Below are 18099 nucleotides of genomic sequence, written 5' to 3'. Positions count from 1 at the left end.
ATTACCGCTCAAGCTGTCGGAACATGATGATGGGCTAAGGCACGCAATTACAGAGTTGCGGAGGGTCTGCAGAAGTAGACGCGTCAACATGCGGGCTCGAATGGGTACAAGGACGTTTCCCTCTGCATCCCAAACAGCTGGGCTCTGTCTCCTGCACCTGCGTGACCACAGGTGGTGCAGCAGCAGGCCCACATGTTGGCTCTAATGGGGAGCTCTTACTGCAACCCCATCGTGAATAAGTACATATCACTCATCTGACACCTCAATCCACAGAGACTCCATAAGGATAAACAGTGTGTCACTTTTGCCCAGTAAAGGCTTGATGAAAATTGCAGTTCAGGAAAATGCTGCGTCAAATATAAAACCACTAAATGAGTGAAATGGCTGTCTATATAAGTGAACTCTTAAAAATAAAATGGTTGCTTGAACATATTGTTCTAGGGAAAAGCTTTCATTGGTGTACAACCTTTGCATTATGCAGAGGTTTTTGTGCTTTAAAAGGTTCTACACATTTTAAAGTACACCTGTACATCTTATTTACAACAATCGTTCTTCAAAGAACCATAAATGAAAGTGCTTTAGAGAAACAAAGGATTCTGTGGTTGCATAGTGGGTCTTTTTTGGCACCTTAAGGCCTCTGAGCTTACGTGAGCATGCCAGCCCTGTTGATAATACCCTGTGCAAGTCTAAGGAACATCTAATCAAGAACACTGTGAGCATGCATATTTGGCAAAACATATGCTGCAAAGCTGAAGCCGTGATTTTCAAAACAAAAGTGACAATGGGCTTGTTACAACCACAGTAGGCTTTTACTTGCAGACTATCAGATCTCCATAATTTGATTTATTTAACACAGATTCAAAGTCCAAGTTCTGCCAGGAAAAAAAAGCTTAAAAAAAGTCAAAGGAAGTCTACTGCTTTCACCGGTTGTTTACTTTGCCATGGCTGCACCACTGCCTATTAAACACTGACATGGTCGTTGTTAGGCAAAAAAAAAAAAAAAAATTTTCTACCTTTTTCAGTTTCACCATTAGGATCTTTTTCTACCCTGTAGACTGGGGTTCAATCCCCTGCCTGGGTAAGCACCCTACACTATACCAATAAGAGTCCTTGGGCAAGACTCCTAAAACTACCTTCCCCTACCTGTGTAAAATGATCAAGTCACTCTGGATGAGAGCGTCCACCAAATGCAATAAATGTAAATGTTAATCATCATCAAGTCACATGTCTTTAGATGGCAAGTACTTTTAATGTTTGCAATTAAGTTGAAACCCCATTTAGAAGAAGAGAGAGCAGTAGATGCCTTCACTCAATGGTTTAATAGAACAGTAAAGCTAAATTCAATTATAAACATGTTATCACACCCAAATTGGGAAGCACAAAGATACCAAGTATTTCAGATAGAGATTTGCCCATCCACATGAAAACACAGAAATCCATTTTTGTTTGGACGAGAGGCCAAAATGCAGAAAACAAACTGTTTTCAAAAATCTCCAGATACACATACATATAAATATTCAGGTCCTTGGAGTCTAAGGGTGTGCTTTTAATTCTAAACGAGGGGAAACACTTCAGAATTTATAATGCAGTCTAAATGGAGGCGTACACAACATTTGTAGAACTTGGAGCTATGCACACCACAGGAACTCCCAGTATTCATAGAAGCTGCCTTGAGAAAGAGTTGCTTTGTTCAATTAATAAAGTCTGGTAAGGTTCAAAGGATGTGTGATGCATTCATGTAGAGGGGGTTCAAACCCAACCCTGCGGAACCACGGCTTCTTTCCTTCTCTCTAGATGTTTGCCCTCAGACATAGATGAAGAGAAATATCATGTTTCAGTAGGAACAATTTTCAACTCTCTCTGCAACTACAATGTTCAATATGCTGATGCACTGACAAAACATAAACAAGCCAAAATCACTAGCGAAAAAAAATAAGTCCAGGACGGAGGCTAGGATATGAGGGTATTTATTTTTCATGAGGTGCTTTTCCCAGAGCCCCTTAAACTCTCGACCCTCTAGCATTCTCTCACTACAGCATCTACCTTCAGTGCGGAATGTTTCACTCCTGTTGCAGATCACTTTGTATTCCTTATGAGCTAACATTTCTGTTTTGCACACATATGAAATGATTCAAGGTGCAGAAGACAAAAGCAGCATCCCCTAAAGAATGAACATTGAATGTTTCACAAGTAATGATGTCCCTAGACCACCCAGGCCGAACACAACATACTCAATTCCTTAGAAACAACTTGTGTACCAGCATCGACTTGCAGTTCTAAGTTTCAGTGGCTTCTGGATATTTACGACAGAGCCAGCATCTGTTGATGTAAATATATGCAAAGTTGCCTTGCTAGATCAAAGTGTCACTTATTGGCTCTGGCTCATGGCTAATGCAACATCAGTTTAACAAAGCACCACTGTAATTGCTCAGCTCACATTTGTGCTGTGGACAGCTGGTCGATGCCATAAGAACGCAAAAAGAGCCAAAATGCTTGTGTTGATAACTGATGAAAAATGATCTATCTTGTCAATAATGTTTCTTATGTGCTATTAGTTAACAGAACATTAGATTAGAATGCTAGAATGGTAGTGCTTTTAAATTTTGAACATAATTTGTAAAGTAAATGAGAATAGTATTGTATTAGTATGTAGTATTGTGCAAAAGTCAGAGGCCACCTTTAATTTAAGTGTCACAGTAAAAAAGCAGAAAGCGTATATTTAACTGAAAATGACTCAACTCAATGAATCTCAACAACTAAATACAACATTAAAAATATTCATCCATTCATTTTCAGAAGCTTTGCTTCATTTTTTTAAAAGAAATCTGCAGGGATATTTCTCCACACCTCCAAAGTTGAGTTTTAAAAGTTGGTTGTGTTTTCTGCTTCTCAGTCCAAACACATCCAGTGATGTTGAGGTCTGACCTCTGGAGTGGCCAGCCCATTGTTCTGAGAACTCCAACACCTTCTTCTTTTCTGTCTTCTTTTTAGTTCTTCTGTGCTTTTTGTCTGTTTTCTTTTCTCAGTAACAGCAACTTGACAGGTGCACATCCTTTCAGACACATAGTGTTAAGTTGTCTTCTCACAGTGGAAGGATGTACAGAAACACCTATGGATTTTTTCAGATCTAAAGCTTAATTTCTCTCAGTGATGAATGCTTTAAGTGCTGTTCATCTGATGGCATGTGCAGTGTTGTAAGGGTGGCTGGCATGGCCAGCGTCCTGCCTGAAATCTGACTGGTCACCCTAGATGCCTCCCCAAAATTTCTGCCACATTATTGGCTTCCATCTCGCTGTGGGGTTGTCTTTTTCATCTTTAAGAGGAGAAATGTTTTGCTATCAGTGGAACAACTCTCATCCCACCTCTCCAGCCACCCTCTGCCCCGGTTGCACATTCTCGTTGCGAGTATTTGCCGCTTTACTTTTAAGGGGAGAGTAAAATGGCTGTCGGCTATTGGTCAACAGTGGAACACCCCCCTCCCCTCATCCCTTAACCCATGCACTTTCACACTGCCACCATGCTGAAACACCCTGCCACCCCGTTGCCACCCCTGGTAAAATTTTCTAGAACCAGCTTTGGTGATCTTCCAGGTCTTAAGTGGTTATTTTCTTTATATCTTTTAATATTTTTCTTACCTCCAGTTTTAAAAACTCCTTTTTCCCTTTTGACTTTCTACTTCCTTATGCAAGTTCATGCCTTATATCTAAGCTCCTTAGAAACATCCTCTGAAAAATGAATAACTTGTATGAAATGGGTGGTCTGACTTGAAACTAAATAAATGATGGGTGGTCTCTGACTTTTTCACAGTGCTGTAGATTCATTTATGAGTACACTGATTGCAAAATAACCTAAAAATAAAATGAGAATCTGTTCTTTTCACAGCTTTTATTATTGAATCCATGTGTGAAAAAAGGTCAAATAAACCTAGCATGGCTATAAAAGCACACACCATCTTATGGTGGCAAATGGCAGCAGATATAAAGATAATCACCCTCTTATCCAGCTTGATTTACTGTAAGGACCCATCATATGTGTATCTGACAGTGGACATTGAAAAGAAAGGGTGCAGTCAGTGCAGATTTACCGGCACTGTCTGCCGTGTTATTGTTCACAGCTTACTCGCTCCTCACACGGGGCACCAATAAAACCCAGTTGTGCGTTATCTTTTGCTGCCTAATGATAGGAGCCGTGGGTCTAATATTGATTTAAAAGCAGTGTGTGAAAAGAGCAGATAATGTCAGCGAGTAACAGGGCAATAAAAGGTCTGCAGGGTTACTAAGCGACAGTGTTGGCAGACATGTTTGCTGAACACCATGGTCATTTTTTTTTACTTTTTTTCCTCTGCAAATGTCTTATGATGGGAGAAGGTTTTAGAGCATCTTGTGATCCATATATAAAAAAAAAACTAACATGAAACTGAGACAAGAATAAGTAATATGGACCGTAAGACTGCTCTGCATTTGCATTTACCACAAAGTAGAATAACTTGCCCCTGCAGTGCAACACAATGTCTTAGGCTATAATATAAATGTAACTGTTTCTTGATTATTTAATATAATTAAATAAGTCCAAATGTGACATTAGATGTGATGAATTTCAAAACTGGTGGTTGCAAAACACTCATATCCAAGCGCTGAATAATTTGGTGATAATGGTGAAAGTGCACGCTACAGCTGAGTGCAAGCTGCCATTTTTCATTAAACTCCCACAGTGGTTCTGGGAGAAGATGAATGAGAGGAGTGGACAGCTGAGAAGTGGGTGGTTGGTTGGCACACATTTCTGGAGTAACTTCCACCTCCAGCCTTCCGCCCACACCAATCGCACCCCAGAGTAATGAAGCTGCCTGGCTCTGTTGTGCTCCATTAGGTTTTTTGTTGTATTTCTTTTTTTTTTATTTATTTATTTTTGTTTTGTTTTGTTTTGTTTTACAATGCAAACTTCCTAACTCGTCAATTTTGCAGTGAAACAAGTGAAATAATCAATATATCTAATATTACGTATTATGAGACTGAAGTAAGAATGATGACTAATTACTGATGTTTTTTCAAGTATTGTTTGTATTTGAAGTTTTCCCAAAAATGACATTTAGATATGCAAATGAGACATCATCAAATCAAATATGCAAACATTTGCGTATTTTAAATAACTAAAATCTAGGATTTGGATAATTTTACATTTGAAATGTTCATTTCATTGTGAAGACTAGCTCCAGAGAAGGGATTTAACTGAACAGATTATTAAAATTTTATTGTTTTATTGGTTAGTCAAAAAACGCTAAGCACTGTTATAAAATATTTTTTCAACATGTAATATAGCATAAATCCACCCATAAGCAGTATATGATTAAATCTTTCTGTAATATGGTCAAGAATAGGGTTGAGAATGACTATGTTAAATTTCTAGAATGCAGGTGTTTGTCAGAATATTGTCATTAATACAAAAGAAATAGACATATTTAGATGTTGCTGTTCAATAAAAAAATAAAAATAAAATCTTATTTAAACACAGCAGGTGTCCTTTACAATGTGTGAGCATTTCATGATGAATGGACCAGTAGAATTGCCCCAAAACTGCTTGACATTAAATCTACTTATATTACTTTACTTTAAAAAATAAAGAATTTTTGTCTTCCCCAGTAAAGTTATCATTATAGAGATCCTTTATTTTGTGATGATATTCTACTTAGGTTCTACAGGAAGCTAGCTTTTCAATGATATGAAATGAAGTGTCAGCCAAGGGTGGATAGGAACATTTGCTGTGTTACATTCACATAATTAACTTTTTGAGAAGAATGATATTTGTGCCAAGTGTGGATGGAGTTTTGGAAAATGCAGTTAGATGTGAATGGACACGAATTGACTAAACATGCTGAAATAAGCATATTTCTGTTGGGTTGCTGCAGTGTAAGAGAAGATGTGTCTTTGATATTTTTTCCAAAAATCAGAAAAATTACTGACAGGACCAAAATCATCATTTCTGCTTGCAGTGTCTGGTCTTAAAAATAAAAGTCTCCAAATGGTTTTTGGTTTAGACATGTGATTCCTTTGTTCTGTTTGGAGGATCCTTAAGCTTTAACAAGGTTCTTCACACATAAACATCTCATTAAAAAGATAGAGACGTGCGTACTTTAGCTACTTGGGTTCTTCTATGGCATCGCCCCCAAAAAGCCTTTCTGACTCTTTCTTTTAACAAACAGGGCACTTCAAGCATTATTACTTGAATCAAGCAAAACTAAGTAGAAATCTTATTCCTACCACATCCTTGAAAGCTATATTTGAAGAAAGATATATTGACTAGATTTAAGATTTCACTTGCAAAATTACAGTAGACTTTTTTTTTGCAGTGAAGGAGCACACTGGAAAAAAAAAATAATAAAAAAAATAAAACAGTATGTGAGTGTTCATATGCAGAACTGGGGGCGGTTTTGGCCCTTAACTCAGCTCCACTCTGGAAGAGGTCAATCAAAATATCACAGGCAGAGCATACAGCACAGCCCCTGCTGCATTGCTATGGTAACTGGATGCACTAAGAGGGACAAGGTGCGAGAGAAAGAGCACATTAGCTGAAGCTAGCGCAGCAGTCTCTACTTCTTCCCTGCAGAGGTCTAATAATGTATTGCTGAACGGTCCTCCATGAGTGCTATCCATTTCTCATAAGAGCTGAACTCTGCTTCAGTAAGAGCTACTTAATGCTAGCTATACATTAGTGCCGTCTCTTCAACTACTTTTTTTTTGCAGGGGTTTTTAACCAGCTTCTGCGGAGTAGAATACATTTCAGTCAGTCTCTAATATGACACCTCAAATGAAGCAACATGCTGAAATTTGATGGGCAGGAAACCACTTGACAGTTTTCAAGGATTTGATAGGCCTGGTTTTGTCATTGTCATATTTCTAAGCTGAGATTTCAAAGCCTAGCACACACGCTAGAATGTGAGATGATTCCCTAAAGTCTGATTGTTCTAGGTGACAGTCCCCACTGACTCACCCTCCGCATAACTGAAATATTTATAAATGATGCCATTTTCAGGAACAGCATATATTGCTATTTGAGGAACTGACACAGATTATTAATGCAATGTTGTAATTACTAATTACATGAATATATCCGTCAACAGGATTGCTTATTAGACACTGATATGCTGACCTCATTTCAGATTATTAAGTACCGTCACTACACTCTAACCAAATCTTTAGCTTTTAAATACTTTTCTGTGCACTTTTTAAACTTGTCACGGTGTTTAATTCATAGGGAAATCCTCAGGGCCTTCTAGACCTTCTAGAACAGTGGTTCTCAAACTGGAAAACTCTCCAATCAGGATTTTTTTCTGTGGTATCTATGTAGATACAGCCAGAGCTCTCCCAATGGTTAGGACTTCAGGATCTGAACTGAAGGCCTAATGTGTCAGATTAACCACCACTACAATTAAGAACTAACAGTGAAATCAACCAGTAACATTTTCGATTTCCAATGGGTGGGGAAAAAACATCAATCTAGGCCTTCTGGAAGTCCTAGATGCATCATTAACTGCGAGGACAAGCGGTAACCTGAGCGGTCAGATGTTAGACATGAAAAACAGATGTGGCATCTCTATTGTAGAGCTCTGAAGCAGTCACTGTTAAACTACTACAAGGTAAAGTATGTTACCAGCTTCAACTAAAAGCACAAAATCTCTTTTACAAGAATCGAATGTCCTCATTTAATCTAGAATGGCCAAAAACTTTCGTGTGAAGCACTGTTAGCTTATTGATAAAATACTACTTGAATCCTATAGCAGAAATTTGCACTATCCTAAAGATTTTTTCTTGTCATTTTGACCAAGTTTTGAGATATATGGCCCCAACTAAAAGCCTAGCTCTAACAGTTAAAGTTTGTCACTGGATTAGTTGTGCTGTAAACTTGACTATAACATAAATAAATGTCAGTGTTAAAAAATAACAAAGCCATTCTTCCAAAAAAAATGATGATGGTGGTGGGCAGTCTGACACATTGGTCCAAAATCTTCTACAGGTCTTCAGTTGGCTTGAGATTTGGTGACTGCAAAGGCCAGACTATATGCTTTACATCATACTCATCATACTATTCAGTGACCCCTCGTGTCCTGTGCTTGGGGGCATTATCAGCCTGGAATTGAACACTTCCATCAGAATAAAAATGTTTCATCATAAGATGGAGGTGAACAGTCGGAATAACCTTGTATTGATTTGCTGTAATATCCATCTCTGTACTTGTGGAAGGATTTTTCTTGCTGACAGTCTGATCTTGTCCTGCACTGACCTTCTCAGTCACCTGAAGAACAGAAGAATAGTAGCTTTTGACCAAAATGCCCAACACTCTGTAATGATGTCTTTCCCATGGAACTTAAACACAGAGGTTAGCTGACTTTAGTCACTGTTCTTATTGAAACACTTGCCCAAGTTTCTATATCTGTCTAGTAGAAGTGGAAAAGTGGAGCATATTGCCTTAGACATTGAGACGAAAACCTCAAAGCAGCTGATTTGTTTTAGATCTCTTCATTGAAGAAAGAAAATGTCAGGCAGCAAACAAAGGTGAAACACGACCCAGTGTTCCTTATTTTGCCCAACGCACATCAGAACTGCCAGATATATCAGACAGATGGAGAGATACACAGCTGGGAGTGGCAGAGCTGGTTGAAAAAGAGACCTTTTCTCACTTTCTGCAGTACTAAAGGCTGGGACATCCATAAGGTGTGATAAAGGAGTAACACTTTACTTGAACCCACTGACATTACCATACCATAAATATGTAAGGCTCTTGGATATAATTTGGAGGTAGTAAAATGCTGCTTTACAAACATTATTTATATGATTTTTAAAAGTGAGGTCGCTATCAAAAATAACTCCCAGGTTTTTGACACAAGTTTTTAGCTTCAGTGGGTGGGGACTCAACTAAGCCGACACATATTTTCTCTGATCTCTGTTCCCAATAACAAATATTTCTGTTTTATCTTTGTTTAGTTGCATAAAAATATGACACATTCAAGAATTTAAGTCCATTAAGCAGTAAAATTAAGAGCAAATAGACCTGTAATGATTAAATAATAATGAACCAAGATGGAGCCCTGGGGAACTCCACAAGATGAAAGCTAGAACATGTCCCACAGCGTAGTATTCACTACTATGACTATTACACTCGGAGCTGACCACGTAATATTTAGTGGTCAACTGTATCAAACCCCACAAAGAACCAATATGGAAAAGCTACCTGACTGGAAACTACTTTCTTAATGATTTTGCCCACAAAAGGAATTTTTGAAATAGGTCTATAATTGAATAATTGATATTTAAAAGGGTCAATGACAGACTTTGTTCAGTAATATAACAGGGTCATGATACCATTACCATTAACTGTCATGACATATGTCATGGCAACTTATATCACATGCTAGTTTTTTTACAAATGTACTTTAATTAACTATAATGACATCAAGCATTATGACAAATGTCATTAATGTCATTGGTATTAATGGCAATGGTGGTATGAATGGCAAAGGTAACACAAACTAGTTATATTACTTATATTACTGAACATAATCTGTCATGATGAAGGTATTGTCCAAAATTATGCTACAAGAATATTGCACTCAAAAAGTGGGATAGGATTATATAACAGAGACAACACAGCGGTTGACACTCATGTTTGTGTGATGTTTATATGTAGATATGACTGTGTGGTTCGTGAAGCACAGAGAACTTGGTGTGATTGTTTTTCTTCTGGTTTATTTCATTTCTTGGTGTGATTTTTTTTCTTCTGGTTTAAGCTTATTTCATTTAATAACCTTTACAGAGGATCTTAACCTGATGTGAGGTAGTTATTTTCATGTATTTACAATGATTGTTAAAGCTGAGTAAGAATTGTAGGTACAGCATTCCTTAATCAGTATAGTTTCACATTAGATTAGCACCTTCTTACTGTGTTTTGGGAGTGTTATTGCAATTTTATGTGCATGAAGAGTAGAACTGATTTACATATTTATGGATTTGCTGATGTGTGATTGTGTTTCTACAATCACAGCTCGCACTAAACTGTTTTTAACATCAGCTGCAGAATTCTTTTCCTGCTGCTGTGGACAGCTAACCAGCACGATCACAGTTATGAAACAGAAATAAAAGCTACTGACAGCAATCTTTGCAACCTAGATTAATCGATGTCTGAAGATTATAAAAAAAAAAAAATGATGAAAATCGGTTGGGTAATAAGGAAGTTTTTATTTTATTTTATTATGCGAACTCACCATATCTTAGTACACGTGCATTTGTTTACAAGTGGATCTTGATCACTCCAACATAACGCCTCAGATAGAGAACAACAATGCAGCATCTGTGTATTTATATATATGCCCGAATTGCTCTTGAGAATTTTTTCTGTTTATTCTCGCCCCCAACAATGAACTTAAATACCCACCCATGTTCACACTCTTAAAATTAGTTCTTTAAAGAACTGCCTTTTTAAAAGGTTCTTCAGGAAAGCAAAAGTGGTTCTTTTACAACATTGCTCCAAAGAACCCCTTCTGATACCTTTCTGATCCTAAAAATAAATCTGTTCTGTGCCATCTGCATGGCAATTCGAAATCCACTCTCCAGCTCTAAATACTGAATTGCCTGAATACCAATTACTTTGTTGTTATTGCAGTGATGGAGGCAGGTCCCTGATGCTATTAGCTAGAGACAAATGCTTTTGGTCGGAACTGCAAATGAAGAGCTGACTTTTTACATGCCTTATTCCGTGTTCAGAGAGAGTCTCTCAAAAGTCCTTGCCCTGAGGTTGCATATGGATGTTTTCTGAGGCAGCTCAATGTTCCTTGAACAAGGGACGTCTGTCTTGTGCTCAGAAAACAAACAATACACCCACCAATTCCACTGATAGCAGGTTTTTGTAGAATCTCCAACTCTTGTTCTTCAAAGAACACTTTGACACTCAACATATTCACTGTATCTGGAGTATCAGGTAAAGTAAGAATGTTCTATGCAGGTGACTCTTACTCTATTGTTGAAACTCTCAATAGTATTAATGTGTAGCAATGAGCTGCTATAGCCATAGCTACATATAAAAGAGTGTAATAATAAAAGTTAATCTAATAATGTATCTACATGACAATCACTGCAATCAGAATAGAATGGCTGTACAGGTTTAATGAACAATTACATATAGCATTTAAACAGTTACACATGCTATTCCTACTGTTGATTTCGCTCAGTTCCAGCTGGACGTACTTAATAAGCAACATGAGCAGCTACGTAGGACCATCAGGGGGCCACCTAACATCGTCTGGGTTATTAATGTACCATTATGCTGTCTAAGATGCTTGAGTAAGGGGGAAAAGCAACTGGTTAATCATATCTTAAAAGTAAAAAAAAAGTATCTGGACCCAACAAACAGAAAAGAGAAAGGGAAGATGAGGAGAGAAAGCTTGAAGATAAAGGTTTTGTTTTTTGTGGTTTTAACATTTATGCCATTTGTTTTAACTTGTAGTTGGGCAACATGAATCCAGGTTTAGATACTCGGGCTGTGATTAATCCAGGTTTAGATACTCGGGCTGTGATTAATCCAGGTTTAGATACTCGGGCTGTGATTAAACCTTGTTTAGAAACTCAGTCTGTGATTAATAGTTTAAGAAACTCAGGCTGGGATTAATCCAGGTTTAGAAACTCAGGCTGTGATTAATCCAGGTTTAGATACTCAGGCTGTGAATAATCCAGGTTTAGATACTCAGTCTGTGATTAATAGTTTAAGAAACTCAGGCTGTGATTAATAGTTTAAGAAACTTAGGCTGTGATTAATCCAGGTTTAGATATTCAGGCTGTGGATACTCCTCATCTGTACCCATGAAATTGTGACATGACAAACAGCCAATTGCATGAAACATAAGCAGGAGTCCCCAAAAAAGGAAAAAGAAAATCTACCACCTAAATATTAGAAACAATGCTGTTGCCACAGTCACCAGGATTAAATTGAACTAAGTTATCTGGGTAAGCAAGAAATACTGCATCATGGGACAGACCCCTGGATCAAGAATACTAAGAAATTTATCTGAAATGACTAACTAATTTAACTTATTAAATTAGAACCCCAAACAAGCATCCAATCATCAGCAATGCACAAGTTAGCCAGTTTTAAATGCATGTAATTTAGAAAACTTGTAGTAGTCATCACTATTATTTAGCCAATAATTTTACAGTACCTCAGCTAGTAAGATGGGAGTCCCCCAAAAAACCTTGCTTAAGGCCTTGCTTGGTTTTTTGATTTTTTAAACCCATTTGAAAATGTCAACCTCTCTTTACATTGATTGAACATTTCATGATGAATTCAGCAATAGAAATGATCCTGAATTGCTTGGAATATAATCTCATTACATTTTTTTTCTTTCTTCTGTAGTAACAGTTTCCGAGTTGGGAGGTTTTCTTATGACGGGGATGATATGTTTCAGTTCGACAAACATTTCTTTCTCTTTTTTTTTTATCTCATTTAAATGTAATATTTCTGTTTGCAGATATTATTCATAAAGGGTCAACTTTTGCTCTCAGCAGGCGTTTAAAAGCTTGAGGCTCAATGCTCTAGCAGACTCCCACGCATTCTATGCATAGACCTGTTACTGTGCAGAACACTAGGTACTGACCTCCGGATTTTGGACTTCAATAGAACTCATGCTGAGGCTCTGTGGACATTCATGTAAGCTGTTAAGACCACATATTCACACGCTGGCTAAGAGCAGAGCTTGGTTACAAAAGGCTTTCAATCACTAAATAACTGACGTAAGTAGTTATCTTTATGAAAGATCCTTGAAGTTCTAGTAGCAGGCAAAGAGGAGAAAAGCAAATCTTGTGTACTTTTCCGATGCCAGTATGAATTTCAGTGGACCTCTGCATAAAGGAGTTTTGCTACAAAGGGGAGAACGCTTACAAAACATCCTACAGGTCTCTCACGGGGATTGCCGTTGGTACCACGTGACTCGCCGTCACATGCTACACCCATAGGTGAGCAGCTTTTTGTCTTCATTACAGCACCAAATCGAAGGTGTTCACAAAGGATGACGCCTGCCAGATTTCTGGCAGGTGGAACATTTCAGGCATCAGTGAAGGCTAACCTGACACAAGAAAGATTCATCTCTGGCAAGCTAGACAGGGCTGACCCTTCTCAGACATCTCAATGAGTTGAAGAAGCCATAGAGTGATGACTAAATAGATAGCTGCTTGAACAAGTACCTGCTTTGAGGGTCTTATCCAATCAAAGGTTGTAATGAATGTAGATGTGCTGAAGGACAGTTTAAAAACACTCTAGATCTTCATGAAACAAGAAGTGATGTTCAATAGTTGAGAGGGAGAAATCCTTTCATTAGCAAAGAGGATAATGTGCCTTTGACATCTGAGCAATAAATGATGAAACACCCCTCCACTCACAAGCTGTTCCAAAGAACTTCTCCTTTGTAACTTGCTAAACATCAAAAGAACCCAACAGAGGAGTAACCACTTAAACTGCTGGCTTACAATCTGCATGTTTATTATTCAGTAACTGCAATACATGTTTTTCACTGAGGGATATGCAGGCAGGACATTTTAGGATAATGTTAGCTATAATTTGTTTGCTCGAAACAGATTATTAGGACTGTCAAATGATTTTAAAAACAATTAATCATATAGTTTTGAGGAAAAAATGCTAAACAACATCCGTGTGCCGCAGCCCTGTAAAGCCTGAAATAGTAGTAGATTTTGCTTCAGTTTTTCGGACCACGTCATACATCTTTTATGTATTAATGTTACATGCATAGGCTCAAAAAGAAGGCTCAAAATCCACTGATATTCATGATAATCAATGACAATCGATTCAAGATATGATGACAATAGTAGATAATTTGCTTACATTCTTGGGAGAAACGTTCTGCGCCAAGTTTTGACTGAGTTCTCTTTGAATACTCTTTCAATGCATTTGCAATTATCAGATTCATCCACTCGGGGAAGCGGTCAATGCACAATCAGCATTACAAAGTGCTCTTCTGCACGTTGTGTGCAGTTACACATTTCGACCAGAGAGGTCTCCAAATCTCCAAAACTTAAATAGTGTAGCTCTAAACAATAAGTAATGTGGTTTCCTTAGATTTAAAACTAAGTGTGAATAATCACTTTACGTTCTGTTAACTTATTATTTGAAGTTAAATTTACTCAAAATGTTAAGGCAACCAGGCTTTAAAATTCCTATGACTATGGCTTTACTGTTTATCTGATAGAGATGTCTGTTCCCCAGGCTCACAAGAAACCAAAAACAACTGACAGTGAATTCAGAATGTGATTTGCTTGGAAGGTATTTTGCTGGAGACTGAAGGATGTTAAGCATTTCGTTGTAGAATAGTACGGCACAGAGGCTTTCCAGGGCGAACACTGTTTGTAGGCGCCGTGCCAGCGTCTCCTCAGGGAGGAATTGCTGTCTACATTGTCCCTCAGCTCTCAGCAGATAAGCAAATGCATGGCTCTGATCCACCGGAGTGTTCGTCTAGGGCTCCAGACGCGCGCCGCAGACGGGACCCAGCAGCCGTAGGCCCTACACAGCTCCCCCTTACTGAGGATACATGTTTGACAGCAGACCTTACATGAGGTTTTTCTGCTGGATGAAAAAAAAGCAGCCACCTCTGCTTTATTAGACACAAAGTCTGAGGGAGATGAAAAGCTCTTCCCGGTTCTGAGCGCCATGTCAACCAAGGTCATCCTCCACCTTGTAAGATGGATGAGGGTTTCTGAAACATCTTTGGTGTCTAATGCAGAATGCATGTCCACACAAAGTGGTTTTAAATTTTAATACGTGAAGTTTTCAGCAAAGGACAGTGAGGCTAAAAAATGCATACAGATGCACATCAAGGGAAACTCCAGCACTATTTGGAACATACAGAGTCATGGGATTTTTACTAGAAATGACTTGTAGTTATCACATTGTTCTACACCCCCTTAGTGGATTAAACTTTTTTGTGATGTTTGCTCACCACCAGTGCGTAATATCGTAGTGTTTTCTTTATTAAAACGTTCTATCAAACATTTTGAGTTACCATGCTGTACTATCCTAGTGGCCTAAACTTTTATGTTTAGGTCTATAATATCACATAATGATATCACATATAACAAATACATTAAAAAATAAAAAAAGACTTTTGAAAAAAAGTAGTTGATATCTTGTGAGCTGGTCTGAAGAACAAAGTTTGGTTCTAGATCCCCTGGATGTCCCCAGCCATCACATAGATTTGCTAAATTCCATTACCAGTACACTTGATTTTACATAAGGAAGCACTTATTAGCCAAATCAGGTATTGGATGATAACTGCAAATAATACTGGGCTACCAAGAGTAGAGGTTTGGAAATGGTTAAACAAACACATTGACACATGTAAAATCACTACTTACTATATCAAAGTCATCTGTATTTGTTGTAATACCAGAGTTTTTTCAGTTGCCTAAAACTTTGCACAGTACTGTATAAAATATTCAATCCCTTTTACATTTTTGATTGCAACTTTCTTGTCATGCACCGTAAGAACAATCAAAACCAGTTCTTTTTCATTTCTATGATGCATATAAATAAACTTATATTTTTGTGAGGATTGTGCTGTTGGACTGATTTCTTCATGAAAATTTCTTTACCAAAAAAGAGAGTTTGAGCATATGTGTGTCGTTGGCCTTCACCAGTATGTAATATGTGAAGCTCATTATTCAGTTAATCTTATTCTTCAGTAATTGTTAGTAATTATTTGAGAACCACAAACATAAGTTCTGTATTTCCAAACACAGGTTAAGTTGGGTCAGAATGATGCAGGCCAGAGTCTAAAACTATATGTAAGTTCTGAAAAGTATACCCAGATCTTTCAACCACCTCTTTTCTCCAGAATTCCTTGGTGTTACCTGCAGTGTGACTAAACCATTAACTACTGTCGCTGCATCAAACAAGCAAGCAAAGTTTATTTATATAGTTCTTTTTACAACAGGTGTTGTCACAAAGAAGCTTTACAGAAAAATCAGCATTACAGAAAGAAAAATCCGGGTCCAAGTCCCCATGAGCAAGCCAGTGGCAACAGTGGCAAGGAAAAACTCCCTAAGAGCAAGAGGAAGAAACCTTGAGAGGAACCAAGACTCAGAAGGGGAACCCATACTCCTCTGGTCGACACCAGATAGCAAACATTGTTAGTAAAAATAGGAAGATAGGTGAAGCAATGGTTAATTTGATTAGTTTTAGATTATGCAGCGGCAGCAGCATCATTGGGAGGGTTAGTTCATGAGGGTGAGGATTACACAGTGTTGTACAGCATGAAGCTCGATGGTGGCCAAGCTGGTCCAGAAGGCTGGCGAGCAGTGGGCACCCGATTAAGGCAGAAAAAAAATCACACTAAAAAAATATATGTTTACAGAAAAAACACAAAAGCCCACCATTTTCAGTGTTGATAGGGAGTGTCTTATTCTTTGGCCACATTGTGGAGAAAGGTTTGCACGAGTTGTGTGGCACGCATGCACTCAATCACTCTAAGTTGATTCAAACCATGTTGGTGAGTTGTCCACCGAACTGAACTTATGGTGATCTTTTACTAAGCCTGCATGATGTCCAAATCTTTTCACCAGATTATATGTAAATGAAGCTAGTTTGTTAGCTAGTTGCTATGTGCATTCTAGCTTGTGGCTTGATGATTAGCTGGCAGAGTCCATTTTTGTAGCTTAGCTAAGAGGCTAACTTTAGCAAATTTAGGACGATTTCTACCACCTTCCAAATTTTCAATTGAAGTGAGTGTCCAGTTTAAGGGACATAAAAAAGGTGACAAAAAGGTTTCTTCAGAGCAAAGCCATAGGACAGTGGTCACCAACCTCATTGCTGGACACTTTATCCACCCCTTCCTTCTATTCCCATTACAAGTCCTTGATTATATTGATCAGGTGTAGATTTGGGTTGGAGGTGACACCAGCAGGAAGGAACATCTTCAGGAGGAAGTTTGGTGACCACTGCCATAGAAGAACCTCTTTTGGTTCCTTAAATAACCATTACGTAAGGGAAATATGTCAGTGTAGGACCTCAACATAATGACAAGGTTCACTGTACATTGAAGCCAAGAACCATTCAGGAACGCTTCATATTTTAAGAGGTCTGAAGAACCAAAAGCAACTCTTCTTTACTCATTCACGTACACCTAACTGAAATACTGCTTGTTTCCTTGGGACGCTGCCATACATGCAGTGAATTGAATGCCATTCTTTGGCTTCGCAGCCCGTGGAAAATGTAAAGCGCTAAACCCATTTTAATTGCCTCTCTGAATCCCCAGGGTGCTGATAAGGAAGGGTCAACAGACTCAGGCAAACCGAGTCTATCTGAACCCCCTGCTGACAAGAGCGCTCTTGTAGAGAGAGAAGGAGACTCGTTTCACGTTCGATTCGTTTCCTTTCACCTCTCCTTCCAATGATAAACGTTGTTCTTTCCTCTTTTTCTACCCCACTTCTCCCCCTCCTCATATACAACAGCAGTGAAAGGCAAGGCGGCGTCAGAGAGAAGCTTATCAGTCCAGAGCACATTTGATTTCTTTCAACCTTTCTAGCCTCCTCAAACCTGAATGTTTTTCTGTTTTCATGTTCGTTGCATGTGTAATTTTCCTTTTATTTTTCCTCCCAGACCAATAACTGTTTGATAAAGGTGAGGATGGCCCTTCAGTTTAAAGAGATTGTCTCTCACCACCTTGGCATCTGCACCCTACCACAAGAACCAATTTAGTTAGCCTGGTGCAAATGAAAACACAACAGAAAAAAAAATAATAATAATAGGCTTGTTAATTAAGTCTTATATCTCTGAGAGTAGGTTGTACTCTTTAGCAGCTTGCAGTGTGGCACCATATATTGGTCCTTGCAGTTACCAAAAGGGGTTCTTAGCATGGTGCTGTAGAAAAAACACTTTTGGCCCAGATTTTGCTCCAATCTAACTTGCAATACATAGGGATAGACAAAAAACTGGGGGACTGAAATATCGTTCATTTCCTAAATGTGTAGAGTCTGCCCTTTTGATTTAATCTTATTGTTAGATCATACATGACTCACATCTGGAGTTACAAGGCTTTGAAGAGGGGTTGAGATA

General features: G+C 38.3%; 1 protein-coding gene across 1 annotated transcript in view; it reads right to left on the bottom strand.

The window, feature by feature from the left end:
* tmem8b (transmembrane protein 8B) overlaps positions 1–12990 on the bottom strand; it is a 70868-nt gene extending 57878 nt beyond the window's left edge. Inside the window, exon 1 of the mRNA XM_036599150.1 lies at positions 12942–12990. Coding sequence (XP_036455043.1) covers positions 12942–12990 — 49 coding nt within the window. The remainder of the gene's footprint in view (positions 1–12941) is intronic.
* Positions 12991–18099: the final 5109 nt, after the last annotated feature.

The sequence above is a fragment of the Colossoma macropomum genome, unplaced genomic scaffold (genome assembly GCF_904425465.1).
Source record: "Colossoma macropomum unplaced genomic scaffold, Colossoma_macropomum, whole genome shotgun sequence".
NCBI lineage: Eukaryota > Metazoa > Chordata > Actinopteri > Characiformes > Serrasalmidae > Colossoma > Colossoma macropomum.
The sequence above is the reverse complement of the archived record's forward strand: the minus strand, read 5'-3'. Positions and strand labels throughout refer to the sequence as shown.